This window comes from Fonsecaea pedrosoi (assembly GCF_000835455.1).
Source record: "Fonsecaea pedrosoi CBS 271.37 unplaced genomic scaffold supercont1.1, whole genome shotgun sequence".
In the NCBI taxonomy this organism is placed as follows: domain Eukaryota; kingdom Fungi; phylum Ascomycota; class Eurotiomycetes; order Chaetothyriales; family Herpotrichiellaceae; genus Fonsecaea; species Fonsecaea pedrosoi.
The window spans coordinates 5,256,091-5,283,088 of NW_013550615.1; the positions used below are offsets into that span (position 1 = coordinate 5,256,091).

Sequence of the window (26,998 nt, forward strand, 5' to 3'; positions counted from 1 at the left end):
TCTGAGATACTTGTCTAGGTTGTGCACTCTGGTCCTAAATTTCTGGGGCCAACATTGACGAAGGCGCTACGAGTGAGTCTCTAGACGGTCATCCGCCATGGCGATCCAAAAAAAGCACGGCAAAGGACGGCTTGGTATGTGTTCCACCATCGATCTGGCAATACTGCGCGGGAAAAAGTGGCTGACTCCCTCTCTCAGACAAATGGTACAAACTCGCCAAAGAAAAAGGCTACCGGGCACGAGCGGCGTTCAAGTTGATCCAGCTGAACAAGAAATATGGGTTCCTGGAGAAGAGTCGGGTGCTGCTGGATCTGTGCGCCGCACCGGGATCTTGGTGTCAAGTCGCAGCAGAGACAATGCCTGCGCAGAGCCTGATTGTCGGTGTGGATCTGGCTCCCATTAAACCCATACCTCGAGTCATCTCCTTTCAGAGCGATATCACCACGGACAAATGTCGAGCGACTATTCGGCAGCACCTAAAACATATGAAGGCCGACACAGTGCTGCATGATGGGGCACCCAACGTTGGTGTGGCCTGGGTACAAGACGCTTTCTCGCAGGCGGAGTTAGTTCTGCAGTCAATGAAATTGGCGACAGAATTTCTGAAAGAAGGAGGCACATTTGTCACAAAGGTGTTTCGGTCCAAGGACTACAACGCGCTGCTTTGGGTGTTCAAACAGCTGTTCACATCGGTCGAGGCTACAAAACCACCTTCGTCCAGGAACGTGTCTGCGGAAATCTTCGTGGTATGCAGAGGTTTCAAGGCACCAAAGAGACTGGATCCCAAGTTTTTGGACCCGAAACATGTTTTTGCGGAGGTGCAGGAGCCCACACCGAACAACGAAGCCAAAGTCTTCAACCCCGAAAAGAAGAAAAGGAAAAGAGAAGGTTATGAAGAAGGCGACTGGACACAACATAAAGAAGTCCCTGTCACCGATTTCATCCACACGACAGACCCGATTGCGATTTTAGGCTCCATGAACAAACTAAGTTTCGAGCAGCCACCCAACGGCGATCTCGCATTAGCTACAATAAGTCGACTTCCCGAGACGACAGCCGAAATCAGACAATGCTGCGCAGACTTGAAGGTGCTAGGAAAGAAAGAGTTCCGGACGTTACTTCGGTGGCGGCTGAAAGTCCGCGACCAGTTTGGCTTGTCGAGTAAAGCTAGAAAACAAGAGCAGGAAATACAGACCCAAGAGCAGGACGGAGAAGAGGTGGCACAGGTCGAGTCGATGGACGAAGAACTCAAACTTCAAGAAGAGCTGCAGAAATTGAAGGATCGAGACAGCAAGGAGAAGAGGAAAGAACGACGCAAAGAGAACGAGAGGAAGCGAAAAGAGATTGTCCGGATGCAGATGCACATGACTGCGCCGTTTGACATTGGATTGGAGCAGAGTGCCCCTGGGGCGGATGGGACCATGTTCAGCATCCAAACAGCTGACAAGGTTCGGGGCTCTGGCGAGATTGGCAATAACGACATGGAGGACGAGGAGGACTCTGGGTCGGGAGACTCAGAGCTTGGCTCCGAGAGTGATGATGACGACGCTGGTGACAGGCTCGAAAGGGAACTAGACTTCATGTACGAATCCTATCAGCAAAGGCGGGAGGAAGCGGACGCCAAAGCACGAGCAAAGCGAGCGAGAAGAGAAAAGGAAACCGATGAATGGGAAGGTCTATCCGATGACGACGCCACATCTGCCGATGGAGTCACTGACGCCGACTATGATGACGAAGAGGACGGCTACCCCATGAAACAAATCCCGAAAAGTGATGGTCTTTCAGCCAAGGCGGCCATGTTTTTCGACCAAGACATTTTCCAGGATTTGGGCATTGACGATGAACAAGAAGACCTGGACAAGGACAGTGCAATTGAGATGGACGACGACTCGTCAGACCACGCAGAGCGGACAGCCGCGAAGGCCCGTACATCAAAAGAGCAGCAAGACAAGTCCCTCAAGCCAGCATTGAACAAACAACGACCGTCGTCTCAATCCGCAGATGATGAATCCGAATCCGAGGCTGAGGCTACGATTAAACCATCTACCTCTTCCACTACAAAGCCTCCGCGACCCGAAGACCCATTGACACCATCCGGCCATTTGGACGTCGACATCATCACCGCGGAAGCCATGACGCTTGCACACTCCCTCGCAACTAAGGAAACCACAGCCAAAGACCTGATCGACGACAATTTCAACAAATACACCTTCCGCGATACTGACGGTCTCCCCGACTGGTTCTTGGACGACGAAGACCGACATTCTCGCCCCATTAGACCGATCACGAAGGCCGCCGCGGCGGCAATCAAGGAAAAGCTGCGCGCGTTGAATGCCCGGCCCATCAAGAAGGTCCTAGAGGCCAAAGGGCGGAAGAAGATGAAAGCAGCTCAGCGGCTGGAGAAGCTTCGCAAGAAATCCGCACTGTTACTAGAAGACGAGGGCGTGAGCGAAAAGGACAAGGCCTCGACTATTTCGAGGATGATGGCCCGCGCGGCCAAGAAGGGGAGACCAAAGGAGAAGGTTAAGCTGGTGGTCGCGAGAGGTGCGAATCGCGGCGTCGCTGGACGGCCGAGGGGCGTCAAGGGCAAATACAAGATTGTGGACGCCCGGTTGAAGAAGGACGTGAGGGCCGAGAAGAGGCTCAAGAAGAAGTTGAAGAAGTAGGGACCTCCGTCTAGCTATACATCCATAGCACTTATAGACGACAACGGAAGCCACGCTTTGGTCAACTTCTTGTTGATTGATTTGACGACCTGTTTTGACAGTTTTATTTGCGATGCCCATCGCGTTCCTTCTTATACCATAGTCTCTATCCCCATAGGATTGGGATTGCGCCGGCCAGAAAAGGAACCAAAACTGTTCCATAATCTGCGGGTTTTATTGATAGTACATTACCAGCCTTTTTGCTCCGAGTCTCCTTCGCCACCATCCAGCCATGGACTCTTTAATTGACAACCAAGGTCCGCGTCTTGTTTCAAAACAAGTGGTAAGTCATCCGTAGTAGTTGTGACCTGCCGCGACCTTCGCAAACGGCATCAAGCTGGTAGAGCAATCAGAGTGTTGTGCTCTGTAGAGTTACTGGGCATTGCCATCAGCGGTGATCCTGCTCTCCCCACACCAGATGACTAGTGAGTCGAAATGCAGAGGGGGATACTCTCTGCGGAACGTGACTCTCAATTGGGGAATGAAGTCTCCGTCATTCTCCTGAGGGCGTCTCTGTCCATGGTTGTTCACCATCCTCCGATACCCCAGCGACCTTCGTCCTCTTCACCCTCATCAAATTTGTCCAACTCACTGCCATCACCAGAATAGCCAATGAAGTCCCGATTGTCGTCAATCAAGCGTCCATACTCCAGAAGTAACCTGAACATGTATACCTCGATATCCTCCCGCCTAAGCACCTTGTTTGCCCACTCGCGACCCTGCCGAGCGAGTGTCTGTGCCTCCCTATCATGCCGAGCAATGAAGACCCGCGGATTCAAGTCTTCGCCTTCCTCGGCATGTTGTTTGTAAGGTTTGCCATATCCAATAAAATATGTCAGGAGTCCGTAGATGTCGTCGTATCGGTTGTCCACGGGAACAAAATGGCGCCATGCTAGAAGTCGACTGTCGTGCCACTCACGGAAGATGGTTGCTTTGAGTCCGAGACTCTTGCTTTGCAGGAATGCGTGCCAACGCCCGGAGAATGAATGCCCGTCGACGTCGATCAAGTATCTCGATTTAAATTGTGAAGTAAGCGGGACTTGTGGCTTCCAAGAGAACACGCTGTTGTAGAAAGAACAATTAGGGAGACAGGACATAGGCTCCGTGAATCCGATATCGCTATGGCGGTCGGCAAATTCTGAAGGCTTGAACCGATCATAAAGCTCATAAGTAGTGTTCACTTTGCCCGGTCCGTCGTCTTTTTCGGTCAGAGTTTTGACCTCTTTGCCAGTCATTTGCATGTACGTGCCGTTGAAAAGCTGAACAAGTCTCTGTCGGTGCATTCTGTCCCAATTATCCTCGAGCTGGACACCGCCAGAAGTGACGCCACGCCAGATGGTATTATCTTGCTTATCGCGCCAATCGACGTCTTCCTCCCCATTGTAATCATATCGCACATCATGCTGATAGTACATGTTTGCTGGAAAGAGAATATCGTTATTGACACTGACTTTACATTCGCCGAAGATGGGCACCAGCTTGTGGGAGGCAATGACGCTGCTTGCTGAATACAGCATACCGTGCAAATCCTGGATAGTGGGACCCACCGTGCACAGATCGGTTGAGAGGTTGAAGTTCTTCACAAACCCGAGCTTGGGCTCTTTGTACAAAGCATCCGCCTCGGCGACAGACATCTTTGCCCGTGCCGGGGACTCTGGGGGGCAGCCTTTGGCGGCAAGATTCATGTACTGCTTGCCAGGAGCAAATATCCAGTCCTCACTGAGTCTTGTGGAGTGGTCGAGTTCCTTGTCTTCGATGCTCATATCCAGGAGCTCTGGTAGATCCTTCGTAAAGCTGTCGGTGACTTCGGGTGCCATAACACGTGTGTGGTACTCCTTTCGTAGAAACTCTTGCATATCCTCCCAAGGAACGATCAGACGCGGTTGATCCAATCTGTTCATGGGGATGTCCATGTCGGGAAGGAATTTGATACACTTCTCGATGACTTTCTCCATGGTTTCGGACCTCCAACTCGGGTTGTCCACCCTGACCACCTTGTGATTGCGGATATGAAGGACGGATACTCCAAAGTCAGGATTTTCCCACATATGGGCAGCGTGGCTCCGGATCACAGACGCATTGATGGCCCAGAAGGGCCGCAAGTCGTCCATAATTTGGTTAAAATCATCAATGTTGAATACGTTCCTCTTTCGTGCGAACTTATACCAGTCTTTAAATCCCGGCGGAGGATGTCTGCCATATTTGCTTCTATATTTTTCCACTGTCTGCCTAAATGTTGTCGAGATATCGGTCTCGTAAGTCCGCCATTCAGTATCGGCTTCCCGCATCAACTGCGCAATGGGGTGTAAGTCGAAGTGCTCCACAGGTTGCGATTGGGGAGGTGTCGGTTTCTCGCTATCGGTTTCATGTTCGGGTTCATGCTCAGGCTCGGGTGGAGGAGATGGATCGGGACCTAGGTCCCATATCGTGTCTGGATCGGGCGCTGGAGGGGGAAGTTTGTGCTCGGTTGGGTTCAAATGGCCTGGGATGGGGATGTGGGAAGCAACTTCTCGAAAGTTGTCACCAGAGGGTGAAAGGCCATGAAAGACGATGTAGAAGGCGATGATGCTGGCGATGAGCAGGATGATGCGTCGCTTGTTAAACTCGATGGGGCCCATTGTTCCAGAGGCTGGGGTAGTTGACGGGAAACATATACTACCAGAGGGTCTCAGAGTCTCCCTACGTGGTCATAACTGTTGGATAAGGGACAATATAGACGATGCAAGTCCAATGCAGTAATTATGCCACCCGGCAGCGAGAGTCTAATTGACTCATTGTTGAAGTTGAACTCCGGTGATGGATTCTTCAGGAGGTGATACAGGGACCTGCTGCGCAGTTTGGCAAGTTGCAGGTTACATGGTGCAGGGGGGATTCGCATGTGGCGGATGAGAATTTCTAGAGGCGATTCCCATTGGCGGACTGGAGGGAATAATCACACCAACCATGACTGGGGGTGACTGGGGCCGCAGTTTGTCACTCTGGCCACCAAGGCTGCGCTCCTTTTAACCAAGTCTTACTTCTGCCGCTTCTCTACAGCCCTCCTCGGCACAGTAGGGAAACTGAGGTGAGTTGAGATGAAATACGAGCCACCGACCAGTCTCATCGTCTTGCCTTACCAAGCTCCAGGCACATATGCACGGTCCCCCATGGCGCCACATTGATTACGGAGACTGTCCAGCTGCGATGACTATGAACTCCGGGCTCAAAGCTCAATTGTCTCCTACACCTTGTCCGCCTAGATACCCTCCAACATCACACATGGCGATACCTTGTTGTCGAACCGACTCCACTGGATCTCGCTTCACGCCTCTGTTGCTATAGGCCTAACAAGCACCGCACCGCGAGTACCACCATCTTTGCAGGTTTGCCAAGGCAAAATGAAATAGGGGGATCAGCCTTGCTAACCACTGCCTGGTTCGACATGGACAATTTGCTCATTGCCTGGAGAGATGCAGGTAGAGATAAGGAAGCATCTTCTTGGTAGGGAAGTTTGGATGACTGGACAGCCGATAAGGTCCGGAGAGGCTCTACCAGAAAACAGTGTCTCCCCGCTACATCGTCCCCAAGTCACTCAAAAAGTCAAACTCGGTCATGGTTGCTCTCCCGTGGCGAACAGGACATACTCTCCATCAACAACGGACGCGGCAAACTGCCGACAAGTGGACGAAGTATCGTCTGGTCTGCTATTCCCGTATCCTCGGATAAAACTAAGCCTTGGTGGCCTCGCCCCCGCATTTCCATCCCCAGTCTTGCAGACACGACCATGATTGGCCTTTGGATGATGACCATCCGTGCTATGTCAGGGTAGCGATGGCTGTCCCTGCAGACGGACGTCAGGTGCACGATGTCAACAGTCCCGACTAGCTAAGCCAGGCGATACGAGTATGCTGTTGCTAACAAGCATTTCAGTGTCACGATACAGAGGTATTAATGTTAGTTGATGCCAGTTCTACCTATCTCACTCTGTCATTATAGTCGCCCAGGTGAAAGTTCTGCCTTCGCTCAATGTCGACCATGGATGTCCTTACACTTCTGCAGTCTCCACAAAGCTACCTGTGGGCGGTACTGTTGGGTGTCACCCTCCATTTGACACTGTTACGTTATGGCGAATGGGACTCATCTGCACCATCTTTGATCTCGGCCTTTTTCACCACGCAGTTGCTTCTCCTTGGGTTCTTGACTGCATATACACCATCATGGACAGCAGTCCTCCTTGCAGTGCTCCATGTGTCGGCGCTAGGCATGTGCGTTCTAGTAGGCACGTTTACTAGCATCTTGATATATCGTGGATTCTTCCACCGGCTCTCTAGGTTTCCGGGCCCCTTCTTGGCACGGCTGTCTACCATATACCCAACATCACTTTCCGTTAGGTCCAAATTACATCTTTATGAAGAGGTCCAAGCCTTGCACAGACAGTATGGAGATTTTGTGAGACTTGGTAGACCCTCGCCTCCCACGAGTCGAAAGGAAATTCGGACGCTGACCTTTGACCAGGACCCATGGAGTTGTCTATTGCAGATCCTCGGGCGATTCAAGCAGTAAACTCGGCGCAGACTCCCTGCACGAAGGGACCCTGGTATAATGGAATGCGACCACGGGTGGCTCTGCAGAACAGCCGAGACAAGCAAGAGCATTCTCACCGGAGGAAAGTTTGGGATCGAGGCTTTGGTGCCAAAAGTAACCTCCACCTGGGTCTCCTCAAGGAAGCCTCGTTCATTGAAGTCTAATGTGCTGAATCCTCAGGTCTTCGCGATTATGAACCCCGGGTCGTCTCATACACCACGGGACTGATGACTGCTATCGAGTCGCAAAAGGGCACACCATTAAATGTCACCGACTGGTTCAACTTTTACAGCTTTGATGTTATGGGCGACCTAGCATTTGGAAAATCTTTCGATATGGTCAAGAATGGCGTCAAGCACTACTTTATGAACTCTCTCAAGACAAATATGACCATGGCAGGCTACTTTAAACACGTTGTATGGGTCGCTCCAATCTTCAGGTCCATACCGATCCTTAATTTCGAGCATAAGAGATTCTGGAACTTCGTCAATAGCCAAGTGGACGAGAGGATGAAGGTGGGTTTCAATCGAGTAACAAGCGAAAGTCCCTCTCTCTGACTAATGCCCTCCAGATGAAGCCTGACAAGCCGGATGTATTCTCTTATCTGCTTGAGGAATATGAAAAGCAAGACCCGAAGACGGCCCAGAGCCTGCTGAATCTTCAGGCAGATGCCTATTTGATTGTCGTTGCTGGGAGGTAATAAATATCCTCCTCCTCCTCCTCCTCCTCCTCCTCCTCCTGAAGTGCCGATCGTTGTTTTCCTGAAGACTACATCTGACAGCATCTTCCAGCGATACCACCGCCGCAACTCTGACGACGCTCTTCTTTCATCTGGCAACAGAACCCCATTTATTGACTAAGCTCCGGGAGCACGTGGATCCTCTATTTGAGTCCAACGAGGTTGATGCTGGAGCACTCTCGAGGAGCAAGCACTTGGATGCTTTCATCAATGAGACATTACGTCTTCATCCTCCCGTACCTTCAGGAGTCCAGCGATTGACACCTCCCGAGGGGATGATGATTGGGGACACCTTTGTGCCCGGGAACACGATTGTATATGTCCCCCTATACACTGTGTTCAGAGGTATGTTTCTCTGTTCATTACACTTCTGAGGCCGGAGCAAGTGAATACGTTCTCATTATGGTGCAGACGAACGAAATTTCAGAAGACCAGAGGAATTCCTCCCTGAAAGATGGACCACAAACCCCGAATTGACCGTGAATGCCTCTGTTTTTGTTCCCTTTTCGTCAGGTAAGTCCATGACATTGATTTTGCAGTCCAGCCATCCACGACTTTTCAACGAAAGGAAACATCACGTTGGGCGCAGTGAGCTAACAAAATGCTTTCAACATCAGGCCCATATAGCTGTATTGGCAAACAGCTCGCGTTGATGGAGTTGCGATATGTCACGGCTTACATAGTCCACCGTTACGACTTCGCTCTGGCACAAGGGGAGGATCCAGCCAGGTTCACTCGGGACATGACTGACGGGTTTACTCTAGCCTGTCCGCCTTTGAACCTCGTCTTTACCGAAAGGAAAACGCCTTGAGACTTCTCAGGTCTGGGAAATAGTACCACAATCACGTGTATTGTGAAGGGTCGGCCTCGATGAATTTGCACTGGCTCTGCCATATATTCTGTTTAACCACTCTTGAGTGTAAATAACAGTATGATGCACCAATCCCCTGTCAACCGCGTCAAGGGGATTGACTCACAGCGTCACGGGTTCAGAGCCTTTTACGCATGTACGCATACCAATAGCACTTCCAACCCACTTTTCCCGAGTCAACATGTCTCAGTCAGAGACGCCCCAGAATAGACCTGCTCTCAATCCCTGACAATGGGCTGCCTGTCTAATAGTGTACGTGCCTCGGCCTCGGTAGCTGGTGATATTGAGCATTGGAACCCCGCAAACTCCCATGCATGGGTGATGGAATCGAGCGCTTTGCAACGTCGTAACCGCGACCCCGCCTGACTCCGGGGTTGGATTCGCGTGGGAGCGAGCGATATGTAAAAGTTGCCGAGAATCCTCTTTCGAGGTAGCACCGGGTAGGGACCTTTGTTCTCGCAGTCATGGTTGCCGCACAGTTCGAACTCTCGCCAAAGTGGCTCTCAAAGGCCCTGGGCTTCGACGTGGTCGGGGCCAGGCCTGTCCGGATCGGAACTGGCCAAATCGGCGAGGTATATCGCATCGAGCTCGAGTATGGCGTAAAGACGCGAGCAGGACCGGCTTCGGTGGTGGCGAAAATGGCATCCCTCGACGCGGACTGCAAGGCTTTCGGGCTCAGTTCTGGTCTGTACCAGCGAGAAGTCCGGTTCTACCAAGAGGTGGCCCCGCTGATGACGACGGGGCCCATCCCGACTGTTTATCGGGTAGAAAGGGACGAAGAGTCCGGGGAGTTTGTCATCCTGATGAGTGACAATGCTGGGAGAGTGGGCAGCGACATCAGCGGAGCAACGCTTGAGGAGGCCAGCTTGGCCATGTCGGAGCTGGGAAGACTCCACGGGTTGATCTTGAACCATGTGTCTGTGGAGAAGCACGGCTGGATGAGGAGGACAAGACCATGGGCGCCGACCGAGAATATGGTCGAGTATTGGAAACGGTTTAAGGAGCGATACGGAGATCGCATCAAGCCAGAACACCGCGAAATCGGCCAGAAATTCATCGACAGCTTCGAGGTGTACCATGCCGCCCTGGATGCCTCTTCCGCCCCTACGGGGCTCGTCCATGGAGACTACCGACTCGACAATATCCTGTTCGGAGACAGCAGAGGCATGCCGTTGACCCTGGTGGACTGGCAGACGTGCTATTGGGGACCTATTCTTCACGACCCATCGTACTTCTTGGGCCTAGCCGTAACGCCCGAGTTTCGCCGTGAGCACGGAGAGGGGCTGTTGAAGATATATCAAGAGGCGCTCTCTGCAAGTTCCCCGTACCCGATCAGTATCCATGAATGCAAGGCGGGGGTCCGAATGCACAGCTTTACAGGAATGCGTCAAGCCATCACGGCGGCTAGTCTGGTTGAGAGGACAACTCGAGGAGACGATCTGTTCCTGACCATGTTCGAACGGAGCTGTGAACACGTCGTCGATACAAAGGCGCTTGAGGTGCTGCCACCACCGGTTCCTGTCCCCCATCTAGAGCCGAAAGAGTTGGACGAAGAGATGCATCCGTTCAGTGACCATCCCCTTCACAACGAGAGCTGGTATTTCGACGTGGTCGACATAGACCAGCAAGTCGGAGTGTGGGTGAGACTCGGGGTCATTCCAAACCAAAGCGGCTCGTGGTACCACGCGTTGATCTGTGGGCCTCACATACCCACAGTAGGAGTCATCGACTTCGAAGCACCACATCCAGCAAAGGACCTGGTTGTTCATGGTAGAGAATACACGGCCACCCATGAAGCCGAAGTGCCTCTCCAGAAATATCGCACCACTGTGAAGGGGAAAGGAGTGGCATTCGACGACCCGGCGGCAATCTTGCAGGGTGGCGACGGGCGACCCGTTGATGTCCAGATGGATCTCTTCTTCGAAACCGACGGACAGCCATATCAGTGGCGCCGAGCCACCAGATATGAGATCCCCTGCAAGGTCACCGGCACCTTCTCGTGGGACGACCATTCATTCACCTTCACCAAGGCTAGAGGCCAGCGGGACCATTCCTGGGGTCCTCGAGACTGGTGGGCCGCCGACTGGGTGTGGACTGCATTCCACCTTGACGACGGTACTCACAGCCACCTCGTGCATGCCAAAGCTCGAGGAGGAGATTATCCCCACCTTGGTGTAGGGTATGTCCAGAAAGAAGGAGAGCCCCTGGTCGAAATGACTGATGTCAAAGCAGCAGCTGAGATGGCAGCCAACGGCTTGGGCGTGTCAACGACCATCACAATGGCTCCTCTGCCACTCACCTTCTATGTGAAACCTATCGGACATGCTCCTCTCTGTCTCATGGCGAAAGACGGGCGAGTTGCCAAATTTCCACGCTCTTGGGCTACAATCACCACTAACGATGGTCGCAAAGGTGTTGGTTGGCTGGAGTGGAACATCAACGAGTGAAGAGGAGTAAGCTCGAGTCTCTGATGAGCGACCTAGGTCGAGAAGCAAGTAGCAGTCTGATATGAATCTTGCTCTTATGTAAAGTATGACATATGCGATACTTTGATCTGGCCATTCCCCCCTCGTCAACGTAAAGCTACTTTTTCGTCTATGCCAGTTCCGTCACACGGCGAGGCTGAGCAAGGCTGAGCCGAGCAAGGGTCATGACATTGACAACTTTGTATTCTTCTTCCCAAATATGAAGTTATTCGTCAAGAGCTCCTCTCTCATAACAACTAACGGTGAGAAATCATGCGCCATTTCAGACCTCTCACTGAATCCATTGCTCCACTTGAATCGCAACAGGGGAAATGTCCGAGTCTTGGCATCTAGCGCTTGGCGGCCGTAAAGGGCAACTATGCCTCAGCAGTCAATGCTAGAGCTTTCACTCCGGCCGCAGAGCATGAAAGATCTTGGAAAGACCAGTTCACTCCGACCAGACAATGCCGCCTCGACTACCCCTGCGGCTCTCGCCGTCGACGGCACTGCACGCGGATGCCGTCAATATAAAATTCGCAAATACAAGCTCCTCCATTCCTGCCTTCCTCCTCCCTTTCCTCCAAACGCAGTCCCAAACGCCTCCGCAACGCCGATATGCCTCAATCCTAACCTCCCTATCCGATCGGCCCGGGGCCCATAACAAGAGGATTCGTCGCGGACGAGGTCCTGCTTCTGGCAAAGGAGGCAAGTCCGGTCGCGGGTCTGATGGGCAGAAACAGCATAGCAAAGTGCCTGAAGGGTTCAACGGTGGTCAAACACCCGAACACATTGTGCACGGAAAATATGGATTCAAGAACTTGTCTGTCTGCCCTGCCCCCATCCACAATGGTGAAGTTGAATTGACGTGTGGCCTACAGATTTGCCAATGAAATGTCCCCAATCAATTTGAACAAGATTCAATCCTGGATCGACCAAGGACGCCTGGACCCTTCCCAACCCATCACACTGAAAGAACTCTGCTCCTCCGGCGTGCTCGGTCGCATCAAGGATGGCGTGAAACTTCTCGGCAACGGGGCTTCAGAGCTCAAAACACCCATCCACATTGTTGTCTCGAGGGCGTCCCAATCTGCCATTGCTGCAGTGGAAGCCGTGGGTGGAACGGTGACAACACGCTTCTACACCGAGCAATCGATACGCCGCATAAAGAGCAGCCAAACTCATCCTTTCCTTTCTCTCCGGTGGGATCCTTCAGCGCTGAACAACCCTCACCTGGCTGTAGAAGGGTCCGAGGTTGCCGAGAATCGTGCCAGGGGCATGGGCTTCCAGTACAGACTACCAGATCCAAGCTCACGGAAAGACTTGGAATATTATAGGGACGCGAAACATCGCGGCTATTTGAGCCATATGGTGAAGGAAGGTGAGAGCGCCAGCCTGTATTTCAAGCCGCCAATCAGCGAAGAGGAGCTGAAGGCCCTGAAAAGAGAGAGCGCAAGGAGTGGCAGGGCTGCGAAACGGAAGGAAGGAGATAAGTTGTGGTAAGGGGAAGGCGGAACATATGTATTATATCTCGTACAACAATGTCCTTTCCGGCGGCATTTTTCCTCCTCGAGTTGGCAAAAAGATGCAGACAGAAACTAGGAGATGCAAATGTTATACGAGGAACGCATCTCCGACTCGGACGAATGTGGCTCTCATCAGGTCGAGTAGGTTTAAGAAACAGCACGCGAGCGATTACTAGCTCCTGGCAGGTTTTTGCTGGAAAAATAGACGCGTTATATCGTTTGATGAATCTCACATGAAGAGCCCGGGATGCCAGACGATCTTGTCCGACACATGCCGACATTAAGAGGCGCAAAAATGGGGATTTGCTCGGCGTAAAAACGATAAAACAACAACAGTGTAAATAACCATACAGGCAGGGCTCGGCCCCCAAAACAACGCGGCCATCTATAAGTTCAAACAGTTTGTGGTTTTTTTTGCTCATTCCGAGGGAACCCCAAAAACAATCCCTGCGAAGAATAGCGTGGATACCTCGCCAAAACCCAATCGTCCAGAGGCCTAGTAAGCCAAAAGTCAGGTGTCGAGGGCTTGTGACGACTCATTGCTGCTTCGCGGAAGCGCATATATGGCTCCTTAGGTTACGTGCCATTAAACGTTTCCAGTCTTGCCTCTACTCTCTCGACACGTCTCTGCCGAAGAATTTGGCTTTGGCCCAGTCAAAGAAGACTAGGATGCGGTTGCGCGCTGGCAAGTCAAAGATGTCAGCCAAACCCCCACAGATGCAGCAAGGATGGTTAGGGAAATGGTAATGGGATAATACTCACTGCTAAAGCACATGCTCAGGTAAGCGCTCTTCCAGAATAGGTACGTCATGGTACCTCCACTGGCAATATTTCCGCTGAACCAAGACACATCGGCAACTGCCTTCTCAGCACCAATGTACGCAAGCGATCCTTGATGCGAATAGCTGAATGGCCCGATCTGCTTGATGCGACGGAGCTGGCGCTGGCGCTCGTTGATCTCCTCCAGGATGACCTTGCGCTGCTCGGGGTTCGCAGTAGCCTGCTTGGAGGACAAGTCGCGCAGTTCAGCCTCGATAGCGTCTGTCTTAGCCATGGTGTTAAACAGACGAGCCAAGAAAGCCCCCTCTTGGGCAGCGACTTGAGCAGTGGGTGCATAGTTGGCCACGGCGCAGTCGCCAACTGCCCAGATGTTTTCGGTGCCATTGACAACAAGGTATTCGTTGACTTCGAGGCCACGGCGAGCTTTCGCCTGAGCTGGGATCTGGGACATGAGATCCTTGACCACGGGACGGAGAGCATTACCAGTAGCCCAGACGAGCAGTCCGTAGGGAATTTTCTCCAGCGCTTTCGAACCGTCGGGGTTCTGGACTTCGGCTTCAATGTATTTGTCGGTCACATTCTTGACCATGGTCTTTGTGCGAATCTGGATGTGCTCTTCCTTGAACGAAGATTCCGTGTACTCGATGAGTTGCTTGCTGAACATAGGAAGCACATTAGGCAGAGCTTCGACCAAAGTGACATGGAAATCGTCCTTAATTTGAGGAACCCATTTCTGCAAGTCTTCCATGAAGAAATCCTGCAGCTCACCAGCAAATTCGACACCAGTTGGACCACCACCGACGACCACCATGTGGAGAAGACGCTTGACTTCTTCGGGGCTTTGATCCTTGAAAGTAGCCGTTTCGACACAATCCATGATTTGTTTGCGGATCTTTTGAGCATCACCAACTTCCTTCAAAAAACAGGCATGTTCACGAACACCAGGGATTCCAAAGGTGGCATTTTCTGCTCCGACACCCACGACAAGCAGGTCGAAGGGAATCTCGGTCTCCATGGTATCACCCTTGATTTCCGAGTCATCCTTAGCATAGACGATCCTCTTCTCGTAGTCGATCTTTGTGCATTCAGCTTCGTAGTACTTGACCTTTGCCTTCTTGTGACGGAGGATGTTCCGGATGGGTTCCATAATGGATCGGTGCTCAATGGTGCCCGTGGTACACGAGGGTAGCAGAGGAGTGAAGAGGAAGTAGTTCCGGGGCGAGACGACGACGACATTGTAGTTCTCCGTGTCAAGGTTTTTAAGCAAGGAGACGGAACCCCAACCAGTACCTAGACCATGTCAGCATTCAGGTCCAGCTTCTGTGGAAGGAAGCTTGCGCACCGAGGATAACGAGTGTCTTTTTGCTTGGATCGGGATCAGCCTGCTCTTTTGGATTGCGACCCTCATAGACCTGATAAGCAGTGTATCCCAGGGCGGCAAGCACGGAAAGATAGGTCAAGCGCCAGGTCCAGAGGAAGAATCGGAAGCGCCTCTTGGGTTTGGGTTCTGGAGACAGCTGGACTTGGGGAGCGTCGGCGTAGTTACGACGGAAGGTTTGCTGAATCAGTGGCCTGGATACCAGGGAGGACGATCTGGAGGCGACTGGAAGCGAGAGAGTTGAACGGCGACATGTTGAGAAAGCTCGCATTGACCAAGGCCTGAGTGACGCCATTGGAGAGCTGGGCATCATGCGCAGGGGAAGTTTGCTCGCCATGGCGGTCGCAGCGGTCGAGACGGGTTGGAGGAGAAGGGCTAAGGAAAGATCATGAAGCCCATGAGGAGATCAGACGAAGACAAGGAGAGAAAAGAGAGAAGAGGATCAAGGGAGAATTTGAAGAATGGGTAAACGCTGAGGGTGGATGTTGAGCGAAAGTTGCAGAGGAACCAGCTTCGAGAGGCCAGAGATTAATATTTTTGGAGAAAAGGGAAAAAAGTTCAGAGGACGTCAGGGTCTGAGGCGATTGGAGTCATACAGGTAGATAGCTACTTTTTGAACTAGGATCGTATTACAAAGGAGCTCCATGGTAGCCTTTTGGGGTTGGAGTGGGTCGTAGGACATTCTTGTTTTACTCATACTCGTGTACCTCGTACTTTGAGGAGGGAAGCTTTGGAGCTGAAGATGATGATAAGCGGCTAGATTGTCCTTCCTCAGGCAAGGTAATACCTACTAGGAAGTACCTGGTGCACGGGCCTGCGGTACAGACCAGGACTAGAACAAGTAAGACCCCCTAAGAGGGCAGAATGGCATTCTCCACTAACGTTTTCTGGCAATTTAGGGCTACTACCGAGTTGACCTGGAAGAGTACCCGGTACTAAGTCTGTAATGACACTTTGGCTCCCGACGATTGGCAACACTGGGTATCGTACCTAGTCCAGAAACTGTTCCGCAGATCCGTGACTGGACCACACAATCACTCGCCTTGTTCATCCTTTCTCCCTCGCCCTCGTTGACGGGGACAAGGTACCAAGTACTCGGTACATGCATACTGATGATGGGATACCTTTTCCAACTAATTACTTCCAAGTCCACGCCCCCACGTTATCCCATATTCGATCACTTCGGTGACTTCTTCGGCCTCCGCTCCGCTCTACCTCCTGCATCCTTGCTCCCATCCGGCCCCATGGATCATACTGACCATGAGGCAGTCTTCCAGTTGAGAACGCCCTTACATAATACGGAGTCTCCGTTGCCGCCCGTTAATAAGTCAACCTGTCTCTGCCCGTCTATCCATGCGCCAAACTCGGCTGAATGGGATCAGAGGCGATAGCCCAGAAAGAGGTGGATACGAGACACTCCTACCTAGCACACTTCACGCTCGACCAGATTCTCCCGTACCAAAAGGACCAATCCCTTGTCCACGCCTCCATTAGCCCGGACACCTCTAGTACCCGTTTTTGATTATTCCCATCCAGCCTTGTCTCAACCTCGACCGTCCCACTTACTGGTTCACGGTGGTATTAACGAAGGGAAAAGAATACTCAAGAACGTCCCTTGGATCAAAAACAAAATTTATCATTCAAGCACAGAGCTTCTCAGAGTCTTCCCACCAGACACCGGTCAAGCACTCAGTCAAGCCCTTCTCTGATCTGAGAACAGAGTTTAAGAACAAAATCTCACTATGCTTGCTGTGCCTCATCTGCCGTTTTCGAAAACTCCGCTGCTGAATCTCTCCACTGTTGGTCTGCTGGTCGCGCCCTTTCTCCGGTAACATGGAAATGCATCCTGAAAGTGATTCAATCGTCTCAGATTGTTACTCGTCTCCGATCAAGGCTTGGTCTATCCAAGACCGACCACAGATCAGGATGGGGTGGACCAGTCAAGGTTTGATATCCGTCTCAATAACACGGGGTTATTTGGTGCAGACTCTCCATCTCGGCAGCGGTGAGTGGTGCATCATCGCCTTCTGTGCGTGCGTTGGCCCCCCATCTCGTGCCAGACAAGTCATCTTCTCCTTCTGTAGTTTTACCCCAGACAGCATCCAACATCAACTCAACCTTCACTGGGCTTCTCCTGCTCCGCTTTCTTCTCCGACAAGATCTTCTCAGCTTCAGTCTGTCCCTCCGGCGTGTACTCTGGCCCGGTCTCCTGGTCTTCTTCATCCTGTTCCTGGATCACGCTCTGCCTCAATTCTTCCGAGTCCTGGTCGGAAACTTGCCCTTCTTGGGCCAGAGAGTGCCGACGTGCTTCTCCCACGAGCATTTCCACCTCACTGATCGCAAGTTTGTCCTTGGTTGTTTCCGTCTCTACTCCAATGTCCATCTTGGTGTTCTGCTGAAGCTTTTGCGGATCGAAGCGCACCACCATGACAGACAGGTTGTCGGTCGAGAAACGGGCTAACGCATGGTCCACCAACATTTTGGACGCAGCTTGAGGGTCGTGGACGTTGCGAACCAAGTCTACGGCTTCCTGGTCTGAGCAGACATCCCATAACTATTGCGCATCAGTATGACATGCCACACGTAGGCAATTGGTTTGTATCATGAACTTACTCCATCACAGGCCAAGATCAAAAACTCGTCTTGGTCAGGTTGAATCACGGTCTCGGTCGTATAAGGATGTCCGGTTACCAAGTCTTTTAGATATGAGTCGCCCAATGCTCGCGTCACCGCTAGCACTCCATTCACCCGGTTGTTCAATATCAACCCTCCGGCTTTCGATATCCTTCGTCCCTCGTTTTCATCCATCCCCTTGTGATCGTACGACAAACGGAGTGCCTTCCCATTGCGGCACAAGACGATCCGGGCGTCACCAACATTAGCGGTGTACAGCACCCTCTGTCGCGTAGCCTTTTGTTTCGCTTCCTGAATCGCTGCCGCCGCCGCTTCAGCCGTTGAATTCGACCGAGGTGTCGAGTCTTTTCCGTCTTTCGATGACTCGTTGTTTTTCTCATTCTTCTCTGCTTCTTTGGCTGCGGCCGCGGCCAAGGATGCGATAGCCTGAGACCCCGTCGCAGAGTGGTTGGTGGGAACGCGGTCTTCCCAGCGTAGCACTGCCGTGATCGCAGTACACCCACTGTTTTTGAGTGGCAACCTTTCCAATTGATTGTCGGCGGTGGTATATGTCTGATCAAGCAATTCTGGGACGGGTGTGTTGGGGTACTTGCGCATCAATTCTTCCAGGATGACATGCAGTTTCTTCCCACACCACTCGGCAGCAAAGGTGCCCGCATGCCCGTCAAAAATGGCAAAGTAGCCATTGTCGGTCTCCACCACATGCTGGGCAGGATTGGACGCGATGGTGCTGAGGCTGTTCCGATCTTCTCGGGAACTTTTCTTGGATAATGAGCTGTCGGAAGAGAGAACCGGCGCCGGCGTACCGAGAAAGTTGTAAAGATATGAATGAGTGTCTTCCATGGTACGACGACATTTCTTGTTCTTGTCTTCGGTCACACCAACTAAGAAGGATGAATTCGGTGTAGGCTGCGACTCGCCGGCCGAGTTATTCAGCGAGCCTTGAGGCACGCTGAGCGCGGCATCGGTCTTGGATAGTCTCTGCATTGGTGTTTGCGGTCCGTCCTTGTCGCCGTGTATTAATGAATTTTTGGCCTGGGTAAAGATCTCCTTAGCTTTGGCGCTGCTACTCCTCCGCTTCTTGGAGTCGGCAGTAGGCGAAGCAACGGCGGCTTCGTCTGCGGGCTTTCGAGTCTCGGACTTGGGGCTCAAGTCGTTAGTCTTAACCGTAATGCTGCCACCGGGGGAAGTAGGGCCATTGTGGTTGCTATCAGTACTTATTCGAGAGGGTGTGCTCTCCGAATCTGTATCCTTCTCCTTCTTGCCTCCAAAGACGCGATTGAGAAAGCCTCCCGAGGAGGTTCTCCTATCGGTTGTGCCCGCCAGCTTGAAAGAGACAGAAATGCGCAAAGAGCCTCGGACCGATTACCAGGAGCGTCTCGCGCGAATATGCCTGAGAAACAAGAGGGAGGAGCTTGACGCAGGATGGGAGAGATAGCGGTCGGACCGGGTTCTAGTCTCTGCCTGGGAGGAAGCAATACCAGGTAGCTTGAGGTTGAACAAAGAGCGCGAAGTAGAGGCAAGTGGTGAGGATAGCGAAGGTGGCGATTCGACGAGTACAAAGGATTAGGTGCCGGTCTTGGTAGTGGTACCTCGGAGGTTATGGATGAGGCGTATCTCTGTGCAAGCACGAGAAGAATAAGTCGACTCGAGGCAATGTAAGGCTGATGAACCAGCGTCGCAAGCTGATCACGCTGATTGCAGAAACAGGAGCGGAATAATATGAGGTCAATAGGAATAGCACTCGCTTGAGGGAGAAGGTAAGGGAGTGAGGGAGCGAGGCAACTAAGTAGTGCAGTAACCTACTGTTTGGAAAGGATGAGGATGAGAAGATGAAGGTAGCAGGGCGTAGGGTGCGATTCGGTTCGAGAATCTAATGTAGTAGGTATGGAATGATGAAATTGGGTGCCTGCGATGGGTAGTGTTGGATGAATGAGGGGTGTGGCTTGATTTGCGGGTGTGTCTTCGTCCTTGTGTGCTGTTCTTTCCACCTCTCCTTTGCTCTTCTCAATCGGATCGAATGTTGTGCGCGCAGGTTTGTGGGGGAGGGGAAGACCGAAGGTGGGCGAGAACCAGAGAGGCACCCAGAGGTATGCTGGGGGTGCCGCTTGGTGCCGCACCAGGATGAACCACCACATCATCAGACGTCAATTTTTGCCCCTGGGGGCGCAGCCACACACTGGTGGTGATGCTGTCGTGCTAGTGATCTAATGAGTTAGGCAGTCCAGTCAGGAACTGCAGCAAGAGACTCTACAAGCACTTCATAACTACGAGATAATTACTCGCTACTTGTACTCACTTATGTATCTTCCCAAGCCCCTGCAAGTTTATTCTCTAATGATGTGTTTATCTACATTATTAACCTTGAGATGTACCCACAAACGCACAACCGGAGACCAAAGTATGTAAGGTGCAGGCATCCCTTTCCCTACCTATTTTTCACTCTTCTCGCCGCGCACACCTTCACCCCGATCGCCGTTAGGGACTGAGACTTCTTCCTGTTTCCACCATTGGCGAGTCCAGACAGTCAATCTCATCTCATTAGGCGCCCGCCCCGCTGGCTACCTGTCAAGCTTAGCCCTTGCAGCTGTCCGGCCTATTGAGTGGGTGAGTGGTTAGTGGTAACAATAATTCGGCCGAGTTGCTCGGCAGCCGCGGTTCAACCGATGCATAATACGCGGAGTCAAGACTCAAAAAGGTGGCACAGTGGAGAGGTGAGAACAATCGCCATTGTCCCTCCCCAACCTGTGTGGCGAGAATCAACGCGCTTCGCATGGCTTACAAACTTTCGAACAGGCTGCGGGCCCTTTGCCTAAACGCCATTGAATGCGTTAATTCCGTTGCCGAACAGCGAGCCTGCGTGTACGAGTACACCTTGCCCGTGGAGGATGCTTAGAGGTGTGGGCCTTGTGCTTGGTTGTACAATGAGGAATCGCAGTAGACGGATCTCGCAGAAACTGGTCATATTATCCACCCAACCCTCGACCTGCTGTGCAACAATGAACCACCCTATTTCACAAAGATCGCTTTCTTTACCAGTATGTTTACTCATGGCGATACACGGTGTCAAAAAGAGCTGCTAAGCTTGATCAAGCCAGCCGCTGGGAGGTGGGGTAAATGGTGACGCTGGCAACCCCTAAGCAACGGCCGAGGAGCCAATCGCACAGATGACCACCATCGATCTCATCTATCAAGCGACAAGGCTGCCAAGCTGTCCGTCGAGGTGACCAAAGATCACGATAAAGAGGCCCTATCTCAGGGCAACGCCGTGAAGTAGAGATAGCCCGTCTATAACACAATCTTTCCGAAGCGCTCTGTGCATGAGGGAAGTGACAGAAAGAGCATATTTCACGTTGAGGATCACCTCAAGAGCCGTATACTTCTTGTCTGTGAGATTATGGGACAGCAACATCCGGGCTCCTAGAGCGCCTCTCTTCTGCGACAGGAAGCCCAAAACCTTCCACAAGAATTCGGGACATAACCTTCAGTACAGCTGGGCCATTTGTCTCGTTGTTCAATAGATTTCCCTATTTCGATCCACGATTATTTTTCAATGGCGGCTGACCAAAGAGTCGGGCTTCAACGCTAACGCCTGTAACGGATACGTGCGTCGCCAAGGATGTGCAGATTCGGTGCGACACATTACTTAAGGAACTTAGGAGTTGTTGAGCAAGGACGTATCGGTAGCGGAGGTAGTTCTGGCGTAAAGGGAAAGGAAGGCATCTGCAAGCCCAAGGATGTGGTGAAGGTGTAAATCAACACTACCGCCAGAAACTGCAGCCCGGGTCGTGAAGCTGGCCACAAAAGGAAAAGGGATTGGACATATATCCACAAATTTGTCCAGATGTTGTTGTTCAGTCTTCCATTGCATGAGATATCCGGAATCAATGACCCCAGGCTCGAGTCATCGATAGTGATCTCCCTATGCTACTTCTTCATCGCTTTCTCCGGACTGTTTGGTCGTTAGCCTCATAGACAAGTCTCATAGGACGTCGCATCCCGGAACAGCGCACAATACTTGGAAAGAACTTACTTCTTCTCCAGCAGCCGGCACCACTTCCTCCACTCACTCGCTGCTTTCTTGAATACGGTCCTCAAGTCTTCCTTGACCTCCTGGATTTCCCAATGTTCATCCTCCCAATTTTTCTCCTCAATATCACGACTGGGAGTCCATCCTATTGCCTCCAACACTTCACTTTCCGTGGGAGAATGCTCATAGTGCGGGAAAAGCTTGGAATCAGCCTTGTGGCATTCCGCATCGAGATATCTGCGAAGGACGTCCAGACGCTTGGAGTGTGTAAATGTGAGTTTCAGCTTGTGAGATTCGTCTTCATGGTTGGGCGACGATTGAGTGGAGCTAGCCAGCCTCTTCGTCACGGATCTTGCAGTCTTTGCGCCACGGAAGCTCGCGTATGCCCAAACAGTGTCGATCTCACCCAGTCCGCCGAACGGCCAGATGAATGTAGCGAGGATATCGATACCGTAAGCCACCGGCATGAGGCCTGTCGCAATAATAGTATCTCTCTGCGCCTTGGATTTGGTACGCAGCATTGTGTTCACGAACTCCTCACGCATCTGTTGGTCAGTGAGGTTGAGGGTGGGTGGGTAAATGAGGACCATTTCCTCAACCGTTACCGTCTTGTGTGTTTCGGAGTCTTGGTGGTCTCTCTCGTCATCGGAATGTGATTTCTGTGGACCGGGAGACACACGACCCAAGAAATCTAAGTTTGAGGTTGTGGTTTTGTGTATAGCCCAATCGATCCCGCGCGTCGCTTTAGATTTGGCACCTTTCCAGCTGGCAGTTTTGGCCGTGCTGCTCTTTGCGGAACGGACTTCTTCTTGCCATTTCCGCTGGACTTTGTGCAGTTTGCCTTCCTTCACTCCCTCGGCCGGTTTTTGCAATGGAGGTGGGGGCGGCGTGTAGATCACAAAACGAGCTGGAATACTTTCTGGATCAACATTGGGAAGCACCGGACGTGGAAAAGGGACCAGGTATCCTATGAGTTTCTGAGGATCGCGGATATAATGGACCAGGCTGGAAGGGTCATCGTCAGCGGCGAATATTTGTTTGTAGCGCTGGGGCGGCGGTTGGAATTGGTGTTGCTGACTGGGTGCGTACGACGCCGGGTTGTACACAGGCGGCGGTGGATAAGATGTCGTTTGGGCTTCAAGATCTAAACTTCCTTGGGCATTGTGCCTCTGTGGGAGGGGGGGTCCCGGAGTGTCGTATCCTGGTGCCGTGGTTTCATGCGGTCGCGGCGGCTGAGGGGGAGGCGGTGGATAGCTTGGATGCTGTTCTTGTGGCTGGTATACATAAGCTGGATGATTCATGTCCACAGGTTGTTGTTCGGAACAATACTGATTGGGACGTTGCGAAGGGTCTGTCGTTGCGGTTTGATGCCGGACTTGGGGGGTTCTGCTGATTTCTCCGATTGAAGGCGTAAAGTACAGTCCGATAGACAGAGAGTAGTGGCCCTCGGGGAATTTAGGTGGTTACTCGAGAGCGATGAGGCGGTTGTCAGATCAGATATAGGTAAAGTTATCGATAGGGATCAAGGTTTTATAATACCTAGTGATGGTTACCTTCATGTCAATAGTGAGTCGCTCCTCATTGCTATTTCTCGTCACTATGCCACTTACCTGGTATTTTCGACATCGGTTCAGAGGGTAATCATCGTGGTGAACCTCTAACAAAATGACGTCAACTTCGAGGCTGCGGCCGTTGAGATCCACTGAGATTGTCACGCTTGTCTACCTAAATTTCTCAAGCTTTTTTAGGCGGCACTAGCGTCTCCCATCCCGCTGTTTCCGACAGGGCGAGACAAGGCAACCACAATTCATGTCTTCGTCATGGTTCAACATCAGCCTCTATCCGCCACGGTAGCCGTCGTAGTCCTAGATTAGGCAGACAACAAACCCCAACCGGCAAGTATTCGAAGTGAACAAAAGCTTCATATTATCGCTAATTTTACTGCACGGAGGTTGGAAGCTGGACTTCTACAAGCAGACAGTAGTCAAGACGAGACCAAGAGGAGAATGTCCAGCATCGCTCATATACATGCCCATGATAGTCGTAATGCTCCATCGGCGCCTCCATTTTCCATAATATATCATTTTCACAGCGGAATCACAGGCCGAGCACACGCGGTTACAAAACATAACCACCGACTGCCCCAGGGGGACCTCCCTCGAGATCGATCCCTGCCACTCGCCTCCTCGCCTCCTCGCTTTCCCGCACAAGATTCCCAAAGTATTTCCGCGCGACCTCACTCTCTTTCTTCGTCTTTGTCACATCTTCTTTTCTTTGTCTTAGTTCTTCTACATTCTGGGCGAGATCTGCTGTTAGCTGTTGAGCTGGAAAGCGAAGCACGCGACGGACTTCGGAGGCTATCCGGTGGGCATTGCTGTGCGTGTAATCCATTTCGGCGAGAGTGGCTGAGAGTTTCTGTGCAAGACGTGGTGGCAAGCTTTGCGGGATTGTGGAGAGAATGTAGGCCACCGCCAAAATTACTGCAAGAACACCTTGTTAGGTGAAATCGGTTATTTGCGAAGAGACAGGAGAACTCACCAGCAGCAACAGCGCCTGGTACAATCAATCTCCTCAGATTCCGACTTCCAAGGATTTTAGCCGCGCCGAATGCACCATCAATCCAACCAACACCACCAACTGCTCTGGTGCCTAGTGTGCCAGCAACGGTAAGAGCCAGCCCGGTACCAAGGGTCTTCTCCTGTCGCTCCCATAGTCCAGCAACGTCGAAAAAGTCCCAGATATCCACGTCCGTGTCTACAGACCGTACCAGCGCATCCTTGCGGCGCTGGAACATTTTGTCTGCTGCGAAGTTGAGGTTCTCGTAACTATTACCAACATGTAACAAGCCAAGGGACTTGATGGTGTTGACGCCCTGCACAGTCCTCGTCCGACCGTAATTCTCGCAACTGGTAACCGCGGCAGAAATTTGATCAAGCATGGCAATGCGCAAGTCTTCCGCATATTGGAATGCAGAGAATATCCCAGGGTATTCGACGCCGTGATTGTGGTTGCCGATATTGGCAATGGTGTTGGTCAAAGTCGATCGAGTATGGTTGTACACCTCAGTGGACGTAGAGTCAATATCTTTTTCGACTTGTTCTGAAACTGTGACGCGGTGTTTCTGCTTCTCTTCAAATTCCGGCTCTATCTCCGAAAGTTCTTTGGATACCCGGTCCAGCTCTGATTGTGCAACGTCGCGGTTCACTGTAGCAAGGACATTCATGTCACCTAAGCAGTTCATCAGATAGGTCTTTGCGGGAGCGAGTTTCGAGCGTGCTCTCTTCTCCAACACAAACCGCCGGAGCGCACTCTCTAAGACCTCGAAATCTCGGATTTTTTCCTTATCCTTTCCTTTGCCTTTGTCTGAACCATCGTCGTCATCGTTTCCATCGGGAGGATCTGACCCACCGCCCCCGCCACTGCCACCACTGGCAGCTCCATCGTTGAGTAGTGAAGGTATCATGGGAATGGCGTTGCTAGACACAAAATGGACCAGTTCCTCGGCCTCCTTGAATGTCTGCGGACTCAATTTGGCCAACTGGTCCAGGATCATCTTTTGACATCGTTCTTTATCGCGGATGTTGTCAAAGCCATTGACCACCATAAAGATGTACGCTTTCTCATGCGCGGCTTGCCAAATGAACTCCTTGGCAGACAAGGTAAAGTGGTTTGCTGCTGAGACCACGAAGACAACCACGTCAATTTCCTCTTGTCGGGCGAAGACAGCCGTGGTCTTGACCGAGTCCGAGTTTAAGCCAGGAGCATCAATCAGCGCGATGTCGACGACGCCGTTATTCAGCAACGACTGGTCAATCGTCCTGATATCCTTGACATAGACCTTGCACTGCATATATCGGTCGTTGTCAATAACTATCTTCTCCAGCTCTTGTAAGGAATAAGAGTCGTAGGTACTTTCATCATTTCGGTCATATACCGTATCTTTGTGAACGGCATGGACTTCTTCGATGCCGCCGTTCTCTTTTGCGTCCAGTACTTCACAGAAAATACTGGTACAGGGTTGCTGATCCTCAGGCAGAATCTTGCGGCGCAACAGGGCGTTACAGAACGTTGACTTTCCTGCATTTAGATCACCAGTGACCAGGACTTTGCTCGAGGTATCCTCTATCCGGTCCCGAAGCGCCAGCAGGTGCCGGACGCTCTGGCTTATTTTCCCATCCAGCAGTGACGCGATCGACTTCTTCTCCAGAGAATGAACGAGTTCCGTTTGAGACAGTGCGCCAACTTTGAGATCGAGCTTCAGGATAGAAAACTCCTGTGCGATTTGTGGCGTGATGAGTCGTGGTTCGGATGTCTGTCTGTGCTGTGCCTGTGAGCTTGACTCTCCTGTCGCATCTTCTCCAAGTGAAGTTCCAGCTCTTCTTAACACCCCTGGCCGATCTTGCGCCGCCTTTTTAAGAAACATCTGGCGTGACAGATCCGCCGCTTGCCTTGTCGACTGGACTTCTCGCAGGATCGGTCTGACAGATTGACTTTCTTTATCATCTTTGTGAACAGAGGGGTAGTGTGCAGGCCATTGGGCATTCATCTCCTGTAATTGTTTCAACAGTTCGACGGTTTGCGAGATCGCCTTTGCGAGAGCGACGCGATTTTGATTATAATAGAGTTGATGTACATGGCTGGCAAGAGATCGTTTCTCTGTTTCTGACATTCTTGCAGGTTGTCCGTTGATTTGGGGAGTATGGGCAGGCGTTGGTCTGTCTCTGAGAAATTCGTCCTCCCATGCGCGCATCTCGCCACCGGCCTGTTGGACGTCATTTGCCATACTGCCGTAGCCGGAATCTCGTTCGAGTTGTTCCATAAGTGCTGTAGCATGAGATGGCTGTGATCCAGTGCCTACAGTTATGTATTCGGGTCGGTACCCTGCGGTGTGGACGGGAGTGGGCGATGCCATTTCGTGTCGGTCTGTGGTCGAGGAATTGAAATCAGGATCTCGGGATGCGCGCGATGGCCCTTCGTCGGGCTCGTCAGTGTGGCTCATTTCGAAAGTAGTCTTCAGTATTCCCTAGTCAATCGTCGCAGGGTTACTCAGACCTAAGGGCACATATCGGTCCATGATAATGCCTATGGTTGAATCTGCGAAGAATAATCCAAGGATATTTCCTAAAAAGAAAGCAAAGGTCGCAGTTTGGAGTGACCGGAGGAACGGGGCCGATGTTCTTCCGACAGCGTCAGTGGCTGCTGGCATCTTTGCTCTGGTCCACACATCTACTAACCGCTACCTCGACATTATAGCTGCGACAAATACCGTGATACTGGTTCTGGGGTTATGGTCTGGAAGTATATTCACTG

General features: G+C 51.8%; 9 protein-coding genes across 9 annotated transcripts; 4 read left to right on the forward strand and 5 right to left on the reverse strand.

Annotated features, from left to right (window-relative positions):
* Positions 1–97: 97 nt before the first annotated feature.
* Z517_01925 (ribosomal RNA large subunit methyltransferase J) lies at positions 98–2,666 on the forward strand (the record flags this gene model as incomplete). Its single annotated transcript, XM_013434881.1, has 2 exons — positions 98–134; positions 199–2,666. 2 exons carry the CDS (start codon positions 98–100, stop codon positions 2,664–2,666), a joined length of 2,505 nt encoding a protein of 834 aa, XP_013290335.1.
* Positions 2,667–3,232: 566 nt separating this feature from the next.
* Z517_01926 (uncharacterized protein) lies at positions 3,233–5,323 on the reverse strand (the record flags this gene model as incomplete). Its single annotated transcript, XM_013434882.1, has 1 exon — positions 3,233–5,323. The coding sequence occupies one exon, from the start codon at positions 5,321–5,323 to the stop codon at positions 3,233–3,235; it is 2,091 nt and encodes a 696-aa protein (XP_013290336.1).
* A 1,396-nt stretch (positions 5,324–6,719) lies between these two features.
* Positions 6,720–8,818, forward strand: Z517_01927 (uncharacterized protein; the record flags this gene model as incomplete). Its single annotated transcript, XM_013434883.1, has 7 exons — positions 6,720–7,143; positions 7,200–7,382; positions 7,449–7,783; positions 7,840–7,964; positions 8,060–8,352; positions 8,419–8,520; positions 8,625–8,818. 7 exons carry the CDS (start codon positions 6,720–6,722, stop codon positions 8,816–8,818), a joined length of 1,656 nt encoding a protein of 551 aa, XP_013290337.1.
* A 524-nt stretch (positions 8,819–9,342) lies between these two features.
* Z517_01928 (uncharacterized protein) lies at positions 9,343–11,325 on the forward strand (the record flags this gene model as incomplete). The annotated part of the gene is made up of 1 exon (XM_013434884.1): positions 9,343–11,325. The coding sequence occupies one exon, from the start codon at positions 9,343–9,345 to the stop codon at positions 11,323–11,325; it is 1,983 nt and encodes a 660-aa protein (XP_013290338.1).
* A 482-nt stretch (positions 11,326–11,807) lies between these two features.
* Z517_01929 (ribosomal protein L15) lies at positions 11,808–12,843 on the forward strand (the record flags this gene model as incomplete). The annotated part of the gene is made up of 2 exons (XM_013434885.1): positions 11,808–12,163; positions 12,222–12,843. The coding sequence occupies 2 exons, from the start codon at positions 11,808–11,810 to the stop codon at positions 12,841–12,843; spliced, it is 978 nt and encodes a 325-aa protein (XP_013290339.1).
* Positions 12,844–13,474: 631 nt separating this feature from the next.
* On the reverse strand, positions 13,475–15,361 carry Z517_01930 (uncharacterized protein; the record flags this gene model as incomplete). Its single annotated transcript, XM_013434886.1, has 3 exons — positions 13,475–13,548; positions 13,629–14,936; positions 14,989–15,361. The coding sequence occupies 3 exons, from the start codon at positions 15,359–15,361 to the stop codon at positions 13,475–13,477; spliced, it is 1,755 nt and encodes a 584-aa protein (XP_013290340.1).
* Positions 15,362–17,137: 1,776 nt separating this feature from the next.
* Positions 17,138–19,796, reverse strand: Z517_01931 (uncharacterized protein; the record flags this gene model as incomplete). Its single annotated transcript, XM_013434887.1, has 3 exons — positions 17,138–17,578; positions 17,638–18,964; positions 19,465–19,796. The coding sequence occupies 3 exons, from the start codon at positions 19,794–19,796 to the stop codon at positions 17,138–17,140; spliced, it is 2,100 nt and encodes a 699-aa protein (XP_013290341.1).
* Positions 19,797–21,687: 1,891 nt separating this feature from the next.
* On the reverse strand, positions 21,688–22,989 carry Z517_01932 (uncharacterized protein; the record flags this gene model as incomplete). The annotated part of the gene is made up of 1 exon (XM_013434888.1): positions 21,688–22,989. One exon carries the CDS (start codon positions 22,987–22,989, stop codon positions 21,688–21,690), a length of 1,302 nt encoding a protein of 433 aa, XP_013290342.1.
* An 817-nt stretch (positions 22,990–23,806) lies between these two features.
* On the reverse strand, positions 23,807–26,687 carry Z517_01933 (uncharacterized protein; the record flags this gene model as incomplete). The annotated part of the gene is made up of 2 exons (XM_013434889.1): positions 23,807–24,168; positions 24,227–26,687. 2 exons carry the CDS (start codon positions 26,685–26,687, stop codon positions 23,807–23,809), a joined length of 2,823 nt encoding a protein of 940 aa, XP_013290343.1.
* Between the last annotated feature and the right edge of the window lie 311 nt (positions 26,688–26,998).